This window comes from Lactuca serriola, chromosome 2, assembly GCF_051521515.1.
Source record: "Lactuca serriola cultivar US96UC23 chromosome 2, Lser_US96UC23_V15, whole genome shotgun sequence".
Taxonomy (NCBI): domain Eukaryota; kingdom Viridiplantae; phylum Streptophyta; class Magnoliopsida; order Asterales; family Asteraceae; genus Lactuca; species Lactuca serriola.
This window is the reverse complement of record NC_136409.1, coordinates 154,416,612-154,427,005: the sequence shown is the minus strand read 5'-3', so window position 1 is coordinate 154,427,005 and position 10,394 is coordinate 154,416,612. Positions and strand designations below refer to the sequence as shown.

General features: G+C 34.7%; 2 protein-coding genes across 2 annotated transcripts; both read right to left on the bottom strand.

Annotated features, from left to right (window-relative positions):
* Positions 1-580: 580 nt before the first annotated feature.
* Positions 581-3,962, bottom strand: TMK1 (transmembrane kinase 1). The gene is made up of 2 exons (XM_079024993.1): positions 1,573-3,962; positions 581-1,306 (listed from the first exon to the last, which is right to left on the bottom strand). Exons 1-2 carry the CDS (start codon positions 3,866-3,868, stop codon positions 774-776), a joined length of 2,829 nt encoding a protein of 942 aa, XP_078881119.1. The 5' UTR covers positions 3,869-3,962; the 3' UTR covers positions 581-773.
* A 3,698-nt stretch (positions 3,963-7,660) lies between these two features.
* On the bottom strand, positions 7,661-9,925 carry LOC145087092 (GLABRA2 expression modulator-like). The gene is made up of 4 exons (XM_079024992.1): positions 9,357-9,925; positions 9,005-9,106; positions 8,290-8,561; positions 7,661-8,203 (listed from the first exon to the last, which is right to left on the bottom strand). The coding sequence occupies exons 1-4, from the start codon at positions 9,730-9,732 to the stop codon at positions 8,015-8,017; spliced, it is 939 nt and encodes a 312-aa protein (XP_078881118.1). The 5' UTR covers positions 9,733-9,925; the 3' UTR covers positions 7,661-8,014.
* Positions 9,926-10,394: the final 469 nt, after the last annotated feature.

Below are 10,394 nucleotides of genomic sequence, written 5' to 3'. Positions count from 1 at the left end.
AATACTAGTTTAGTAATAATACTTGAAACCAAGAACCAATAGCCAAATCATCATGTGTGTTGAGCTATTCGATGTAATTATTTTATTTCCAATATTTGCAACGATCATTATGATGCATTCTTTCAAAGATCTTTATTCTTTATAGACTTGCATTCTATTTTTAATTCTTTTGAAGATCTTTATCCTTGAAGCAACATAATTATTCAAATGAATAATTCTAACCTCTTTCCTTGATATTTTTCAAACACAATAATAATCATCACATAAAATATCAAACACCTTAAAACAAAAGAACTTGTTTTCTTTCAAGTAAACTTGAAGTGGGTTTGCTCATATCAACAACTCCCAGCTCATAGTCCATGGCTCCATGTTCCGTAATCATTAAACAGTTTACATACGAGCGAAATGTCAGTTTTACCCTCTTCCTTTCCGACCTCAAAAGTAACACATGTTCAATTCAAAATCCATTACCAAAAAGCCAAAAAAACACAAGGCAAAGCACTTCCTTCTTATTGTTCTTATCACAGAAAGAATTTAAAATAATAAAACAAAAATCAAACCCCACCACAAATTTCCAAGGTTACAAAAGACTATTCTAATAAAATATTGACCATTTGAATCCCTACACATGGAAAAGCACAAGTTCTTTCTAAAGTTACATACTTTACAACAAGAACTCAAGATTCACAAAATAATTCAAACCCACCCTAAAACCAAGCCAAAAATCACCCTCCAAAAAATCATGAATTAAAATTCCAAATCTACCCCTCTCATCACCTCCCATCCAATGAAGTAAACGATTCCGCAAACCCATAAGGCCGAGTCGGTATGCTCGTCTGCGTGTTGTCCAAACTTGGAAGAAACGAAGAAGACGAAGCATCCATTGTATGACTTCCTCCTTCAAAAGCTTGCCATTTCTTAAGGGCTTGTGGCAATGACAAGTCAAGGTCAATTCCGTAAATATCTTCGGAACTTTCGTCAGAAGGTCTCCACATTTCAACTAGGGAAGACAATACATTGACCGCATGGCTCATGTCGGGCCTTTGATATGGCTCACGAGCACAACAGTGGCCCGCGAGTTCAGCCGCCTTGCTAACACTGGCTAGGTTTTCTTCAGTTAGGTCTAGGGTTTGATCGATTGACTTGCGGAAAGTGTCCTTGTTGAGATGCATTCTTCTAAACCATGTTACTAAATGCATGCTTTCCTCGGGTTGACTTTCATCGAGTGCTTTTCGGCCCGTGATAAGTTCCATCAATATCACCCCGAAACTAAACACATCTACTTTTGTCGTCACACGCCCCGTAACTGCAATAAAAAATTAGCCAAGATTAGAATTAAAAGTACACATTAATGCAAAATTCTTTCAGCAACACCTGAGGTGGCTCACACCATCCCACCCAAAACCATCATGTTAAATGTAAATCAGATACACATCGGTCTGCTAGGCAGACCGACTCCTTGTGGGCACTACTTAAGCGCCTTGCAGACTGGCATAAGTAGTGCCCACAAGGAATCCAATCCACATTGGAATTGAAACTCACATAGTAATAAAATGTAATTAAAAACCGTACTTGCATATTCGGGGGCTAGATAACCGAAAGTTCCGGCGATCCGTGTCTCGATTGAGCCTTTCCCTTCAGGAGCAAGACGAACGAGGCCAAAATCTCCAACTTTCGCCCGCATATCATCACCAAGTAGAATATTAGAAGGTTTCAAATCCCTATGAATAAAACTTTGTTGAGCCAAACCATGAAGATACTCAACACCTCTAGCCACATCCAAAGCAATAGCCAACCTTCGGGTCCATTCCAACGGGTTCAACCCTTCTTCGGGCCAATTAAACAAATGTCGGCTCAATGTTCCTTGAGGCATATACTCATACACAAGAAGCTTCTCATTCCCATCAAGACAATACCCAAGAAGTGCCACAAGATTCCTATGCCTAACTTTTGTTAAAACCGCAATTTCTGACTGGAATTCGGCTAACCCTTTTCCTGTAATCACACCACATTCCATTCTTTTAACCGCAATCTTTGTTCCATCATGTAATTCGCCTTTGTACACAGTCCCGAATCCTCCTTGACCTAATATGTTTTCTTTACTGAAATTATTGGTCACCGATTTCAAGACTTGGATTGAAATTACCATATTGCCCGCTTCCACCATCTGGATATCGTTTCCTTCGGTGGCTTGGATCGTATGTGTCTCGCTAAGTCCACCTACACTAACACTCGACCCCGCGACTGTGATTTTTACACTTTCATTATCGGATCCTGAGTTTCGGGGGTGAATTACAATGGCATGAGGGCTTTGTACTCTGCTAAACTTCTTTTGCTTCTTCTTGTAAAGGCATAACGCCAGGATAGCGATCAAGAAAATGACGATTATACCCCCAAGAACCGAAAACAAAACCACCCCAAGCCAGTTTTTTGACTTCTTTTTACCATTTAGCGAAACCCCAGTTGAATTTGGCGAATTTGAAGAGTTGGGTGAATTTGGATCGCTGGAATTAGTGATTACCTTTCCGATATTGGGATTCCCAGCTGTGTTTAGATCCAAATTACTCTTGAAAACTGGGATTTTGCCAGAGAGATTGTTGTTGGCGAGATCTAATTCGGTAAGAGCGGGAAGAGTGGTGAGCTCTTCGGGAATCGTTCCAGTGAGATTGTTGTTAGCAAGAACGAGTCTTTGAAGCGATTTCAAAGCTGAAAACTCAGGGGAAATCGTACCTGTGAGCCCCATTCTCTGAAAGTTAACAATGGTAATGTTGCCATTGTTGCACGTAATCCCAAACCAATCTGCACATGGATCGTTCCCTTTCCAATTATTAGCAAACTTAGGGGAATAATCCATTGATTTCGCGATTAACAACAACGTATTAACTCGAGGATCACAGTCACCAGGCTCAGGCAAACAGAAATTATTCGTATCCTTCGCCATATCTACTTTAACTGAATTGTTAAACTTAGGCATGGGCCCTTGAAGCATGTTATTAGTCAAAGCAACAGATTTCAAGGATTCAAGATTGGTTAAAGACACAGGAACAGGACCTGTGAATGAATTGTCCCTAAGATTCAAGACCTCCAATTCTTTCAAACCGGAAAAATCAGGCAATGGACCTGAAAACGAATTGGAATGCAACCAGATCTCTTTCAAGAATGTCATGTTTTGTATAACATCGATCTTTCCACCGAGTTTCTGCCCGTTAACCCAAAAAGATTCAAGTTGTGAGCCTGATAAACTCATGGGTAGTTCACCTTCCAACTCGTTGAAAGCCAAGTGCAAATTAACAAGACCCGGGAAATCATCCGGCCCAAAAAAATCGGGTATTTTACCAGTTATGTTAGCAGAAACAGCAGAGAAGTTCTGAAGAGTTGAAGCACTTTTGAGGCTTTCGGGTATGACCCAACTCGAAAACGGGTTGTTATCGATTTCAACAGATTGTAGAGAAGACATACCAGTGAAGAAATCAGCAGGAATCGAAGTAAACAAGTTGTTGCTAAGCATTAACACTTGTAATGAGCTTAACCCATTTAAAGTGGGTAAAGGACCCGAGATATTGTTCCATTGGAGCTCCAAACGCTCAAGCTGAGTAAGATTCGAGAGGCTTGCGGGAAGTGTTCCTTGAAGATTTTGATGACCGATTTGGATACGGATTACCCGCTTCTCATCTGAGCAAACGACACGGGTCCATTTGCATGGATTCGGATCAGACCAATCGAGATCTGGTGGCGGGTTGAGGGCCTTCTTGAGTGCTAACATAACTTCAGCATCGTTGGTGTCGGATTGAGAGTATCCATGGAGGAAGATTGACGATAGTATTAGAACGATGGTGGATAAAAGCTTCAATCCCACATGAGTTCTCATCTTCTGTTAGAGAGAGAAAGAGAAAGAGAGAAATGTTCAGTAAGTGTGTTTGGGAGGTTGAAGAAGAAGCTGAACATGGCAACTCAAGGAAATACAGAGTTTGTGTGTTCTAATAAGGTAAATATTTATTTAGTCCTTAAACTTTCAGAATGTTTCAAATTTTCCCCTATTTCTTTTTTTACCACAAAAATGTCAACTTGGTTTGAGTGGGTTGAACACAAAGAAGACAGCGAACTTTGTGTTGATTTTTTAATATGATTACCAAAGAAAAAGCTTGAATCTTACAAAAAGTTTAATCAACTTGATTAATATTACATTATATAAACTTTTATATAGTTTATAATATTTGTATTTTCAAAAGTGTGATTAAATGTATATTTAATAAAACTAACTGAAAGTTGAATGTTGTGAGCCGATAAACGGTTAGCTTAGCTGAAAGCTTCCAAAAACTATTAAAAGTTTCATACCAAAACATGCCCTAAAATACAGTTGGTTGTGAATCATTATTACCAAACAATTTTTTTTTTCAAATACAAACACTTTGTGTTTTGGATTGTTCTAAAAGAATAAAATAATTCAAATTCATTACTTTTTTTTTATCTAATTTATCATTTAGCTATTGTAGATTTGAGTCAATGTTCATCATGGCAATATTGATGTTCCATCAACAATTTTGTTTGATTTTATTTGTATACGAACATATCAACTTTTGATGATAAAGACGTGGATTTGTAACCCTATGGTTTCAAATCAATATTCTTTACCATATCTTGAAGTTGTGCATCTTAAAAAAAACAAATACTAATTTTCGTCACCTTTCAAATTATTGTAACTTTTCAGTGGATGTCTTAATTTGTATTTTATAACCTTTTATTTTTGAAGGTTTTTGGATCGTGTCATGCTAAAAATACATAGTCCATGTTAAATTAGCGCGATATGTTAAGAGAAAATAAATACAAATATTTATAGATTTGTTCACATATTTAAATTCATATTTCTATGTTTTATAAACTCATAACGTTTTCAATCAAATTTCAATTAAAATATATAATGTAAGTCATCAATGGAATTGTGATTGTCAATATTTTCTCTATTGATTCTTCTTACTTCCGTCATGTCCCAATTGATGAATTAAATAGTTAAATAAGTCAATTTGATTAAAGTTAAAGCAAGTAATAAATGTAATCATCAAAGTATGAATATTGTATTAATAAATATTTTTGTTTTATATAATGAAAAAGTTATGAGATCTTTATTTATGTGTCCAATAAACTACTAAAAAAATAAAATAAATAGCGAATGATCGTATTCTTCATTTACCATCGTAATTGATAATATATTAAGTTCTAATTTTCATGTTACATTAGAGCATATAACCAACATATCATTTAATTAATAATAAAAAAACATAGACATGATATAATACTATTATAATTTTAAGGTACAAATTAAGTATTATAAAAACAAAGATAAAGAGATCCTCACACCACAACCACCCAAAAATCAAAAAAATACATTGACAAATACAAGCCACAAGATGGTTGTGCATATCCAATTAATGATGACATTAAATTATTAAAACCAATCATAAAACATGAAAACTAAAAGTCATGGGTATAAATTGTGAACAGAAGAAAGGTTGAGTGGGGAAAATGTAAATTGGGTCTATGTAGCACATGGGGGTTGGAGCCCACTTAAAATATTTTGATTCTTGTGAGAACATGGGCCAAAAAGGCCTCATAAGAGCCAGGTTGGAGTTTTGATAGTTGCTTCTTTTTATGTATTTTTATTTTTATTTTAGTTTTAGCCTTTTCTAGTGCCAACTCCTTTCCCCAGGTTCCCCTCACCAACTTGTAATTCCCAAAATACCCCCACTCTCCAAATCTATACTTACCAAACTACCCTTGGTTACTCCAATCTTTTTCTAGAAGATATTCGATCTCGATTTATCAATTTATATGATTTAAAGTTTTAAGCATTCAATGGTTGATCAAAATTAGTAGCATATCAGTTTTTAACGTCATTTTGTATATTTTTTGGTAGAATGTAACAAGTACAACAATTTTTATTTAATGTATTATAAATACGAGCTAAATTCAAAAAAGGTAGTAATAAATAAATGATATTGTAAGTGTGTACGAACCGAATCATCTCATGCAATATGAAACACCATAGCACAATAAAGAATAGTATTACGTAGTAATGCCCCTAGTTAGGTAACAAACTACAAAGAAGACACTGTATATAAGCACATGGAGAGATTAACTCAGAAAGATATGGTCAGGAAAAGACCAGGAGGAAGGAGAAAGGAGTTGGGTGGAGCACAAAATATGTGGTATCTCTTTTTGAAATAATATATTGAGAGACTATTAGGCATATTATAATAATAATTATTAGATTAGGATGTTATTATCGTTAGGAAATTTTCCTTTATTAGGCCTATTATTATAAGATTAGGATGTTATCAGGTAAGTTTCCTTTTGACATATATATATTGGGATTCAAGAGACTCATATATAAATAACTATAGAATTTAATGAGAAAGATTGATTCCAACAACTATCAGGTAAGTCTCCCTCTCATTAAAGCTCACCCCAAAGTCACTCCCCTCTCCTTCTCTCATTCTCACATAAACCAGTTATACTGGCGTTGGGTCAGATATCCTGACACACGATGATCCATTTTTAGATACTGTGTTTTTCTAGGAGACAACGTCATACCATGAATCTCTAACGTTGTTTGTGTGTTGGATTTGAAATTTATCCCTCCAACTCTCTTTACGTATCATGAGTAGTGAATCCAAGAGTTTTCTTGATTAGGGGACTAGCAATTAACTATACGTTCGGGTCGAGACAAAATGGTCAAAATGATTGGGTCGAGTAAAAAATATCAGGTTTGATATAAATAGTCTACTTTTCTAATAGTATAAAGAAAAAATTTACAAGTAATATACATTTAAACAAGAAAAATGTCCGATTACATGGTACAATTATCATTTTATAAGTTTAACAAAATCATATAACATACTATAGAACATAAGATTTCAAAGATCAAACAATTAACAAAATTTAATATATGATTGACTTCGGAGTTCAAATAAACATATGCCCTATAAACATAATTTGAAAATAAATATATAATATCTCTGGAAAATCAATTCATTTGGGATTTTAAAAATTATACAAAGAAAAATATAATTAAATTTGAAACTTAACTGACAAAATCAAGTCAATATCTTTGATTTAATGGGCCAAAGCATTGCGGTCTAAAGTTATGTAAAAGAGAAGATATAAGAACAGTTTATATGTAATTAATCAATTTTATATTTATGTGTATTCAATGATTCAATTACATGGAGGTATTTATAAGTAATATAAGAGAATTATATACTAGTTCTAACAGAAACAGATAAATATAACTATCCTAATTTATATCTGGTTGCTAGTGTTATTAAACCCCCCCCCCCCCCCCCCCCCACCCAAGTGAAACCATGGGAATTGAGGTGGGTTCAACAATATGGGTAAACATTTTATTATAAAAACTAATAGACCCATAAAAAAATTAAATACAATAACTAATTAAGAAAAAAAAAAGATGATATAAACCACATAAAAAAAATTAAAAATTAGTTGCTACTTTTTGTATTTAGCCCTTAAAGTAAATGATATAACATTTGTCTTTTTTGTAAGTTCAACTTTATCTTCTTTCTTTTCCATTAAATATAGTTGAAAATACAAAACTCCACATATTAAGCAACTTATTTCAATGTACAAGAAAACTTCAAAGCATTCGTAAACCAAACTTTGGTGTTTCAATTACCAAACACAAACATAAACCCAAAAACCTAGAAACAAAGAAAAAAAACAAAATATTTCTCAAATTCAAATACAAGTTTACTACTTACCCATGAATTAAAAATTATTAAATTACAACCCTATTGGACCAAAAACGTGTATACGTGTACAAAAAAAAAACCATGTCCAAATACACCACCTGTGCACCATTTTTGCACCTTCATAAATACTTTGTTTTTCACAACAATCACATCCCCCAAAATTCTTTCCCCATTAAGACCTTTTTCAAGCCATTAACATCATAACATGATAACACACTGAATTGAATCTTGAATCTTGAATTTTCACCCCATCACACTGAAATTCTGCCACGTGTCTGTATGGCATCCTGTAGGCACTTAACAGCTCCATCATAATTTAAAAACCCCATGTACCAAAACTCATGACTATCCACTGATATCACCTGAATATATTTCTCAGATGAATTTGCTCTACTTGATGATGGATTCACTTCCTTTAACTGCTGTAATGGTATTATCACCTATTAATATTTAAAAAAAAAAAAAATTAGTCTATTTATTAATTATAATATGTTTTTCAGCTACATTACATGAATATATATTGTACCTTATAATAGCTCCATTCGGTTTTGTCATTGGATTTATATGACAATGGGTTGTCACTACAGAATGCAAGTTTTGCAGTGGATACATATAAGACACCCATGACAGGGCCTGCTGACGTGGACAAGTAGCAAGCATATGAATTTTGAAGAATCTCTTCTGGAACTGTATCGAATGTTTGTCTGAATATCTTTTCATAGCCTCCTTCTGCTAGAACTTTAGTTCCCTGTGCTATTCTTCCTAATGCAGCATCTGTAAGACTAGGAGCCGTTTTCACTGATATAAAAACAAGAATTTAATGAAGAAATGTCATAATACATAGTTCTTAATGTATTGTTTTCAACACATAAATTTGTGAATTAACTTTTCGGTTTTGTTCACAGTATTGGAGTTGCTTTGAAAATGAGATTTTCACCATTAGTCTCCTCAAATGTTTCATGTATTTGAAGCCTATCATGTTTAGTGTTATATGCAATTTGATAGGTTTCTTTTTTATACTCAAGAAAACTATCAGCAAATCATAGGCTATACATATTCCTAAATGCAGTTGAAAGGATTTAAATTGGGGAATATTTTGCAATTTATATCAACTGGACTTATTTGATAGTTGTCTTGATCATATATGATTTATCCACAATGACACAAATAGATGAATGAAACTAACTTGAAGGAAAAAGAAAGGCGAAGAAACATACAAAAAGAAAAGGTTAAAAACTTACAATGTTGCCAAGTATTGCCGGCGAGATCCTCTGCTTTTTTTGTAGCTTCTCCGACCTTCTTTCTCCATCTACCAAGAGCACCTTTAATATTGTCCATAGAATCTGTAAAACGCAGCAGAAACTGTGAATCTATGAACATATCGTCTGTTCTTATTAGTTGTTATCCAATTACAACTCAATCCATGAAGAATATTATATAAACTTCGGGAAAAGAGTAACATGCAAGAGAAGAATATCGATTTTTGCATACAAAGTATAACCTGAGAAGTGGAACTACGATAGGTATCCAAAGGCAATTTGAGAAATAATAAGTTTTTGTAGGCTTGGAATGTAAGACAGGAAAAAACCTAACTGTTGATGTTGAATGCTGGAGAATTGGATGATCCCTGAGAACGATTAACATAAGGATTAGATGAATCGTAATCGTCATCACTCTTCTCCAACGGTGGCAACGTCCTCTCCTCCACCAAATCATGACTCCACCGAACCGATTTCTTCGATCGGATAGCCGTCGGCGACGGCGAATAAGTTCCCGGTGTTGTTGTTGACGAAGAATGGTCATCAGTTATCTCAGCATTGTCCCTTTCAAGGGAAACCGGATGGGTTTTCGGGCTCGGATCCGGATCCTGAGCCAGCTTCACATGAATCAGGGAGTGATCGCGATCCGATGCATCCGATTTCTTCGTCAAGTTCTCTTCTCCTGTAGAACCGTTCGGCGATTCCATCATCTGGACAGGCTTTTTGATTGATAAAGCTTTTTAGTTCTAGCTTTTGAAGAACGGATGGAATTCGACGGCGCGTGAGGTGGCGCGTCAAAAAACGGCGCCCAACGCGGGATGCGAATGAAATCGAGTCTCTTTGTTTTCTATTACGATTTTCAGGTCCGACATTTTCAATATATTTCGCAGGGGAGATGAAATGGATTCCTCCTCCTTTCCACTCTTGGGAAAAGAGATTCGATCTTGAAGTATTAACTAAAACCAAGTCTAACCCCTCAATTTCGAACTTCTTTTAACTTTAACCCTTGATCTAAAACTTTTAGGGGTAATTCTAGAAAGACTAAATTTCAAATTTGGCCCTTGAGGGTAAAAAATAAAAATAAAATAAAATAAAATAAAATAAAAAGACAAAAGTGAAAAGTGGTCCATGTGGTAAGCATTTTTTTGAGGTTTTAGTCAAAACTCTGACTTTTTTGGCTTCGTGGTTCTTTTGGTCATGTTTGTATGTAAATTTGGTCCATCGTAAAATTGAAATAACTGTAATGCTCTTCTGATATATTTTTTTTTTATGTTTTTTCAGTTTAATTTAAATGAAAAAAGGAAATAAATAATTAATTTGGGCCTACATCTCTCTCTTTCTCTCTCTCCCCCTCTCTCTCTCTCTCTATCTC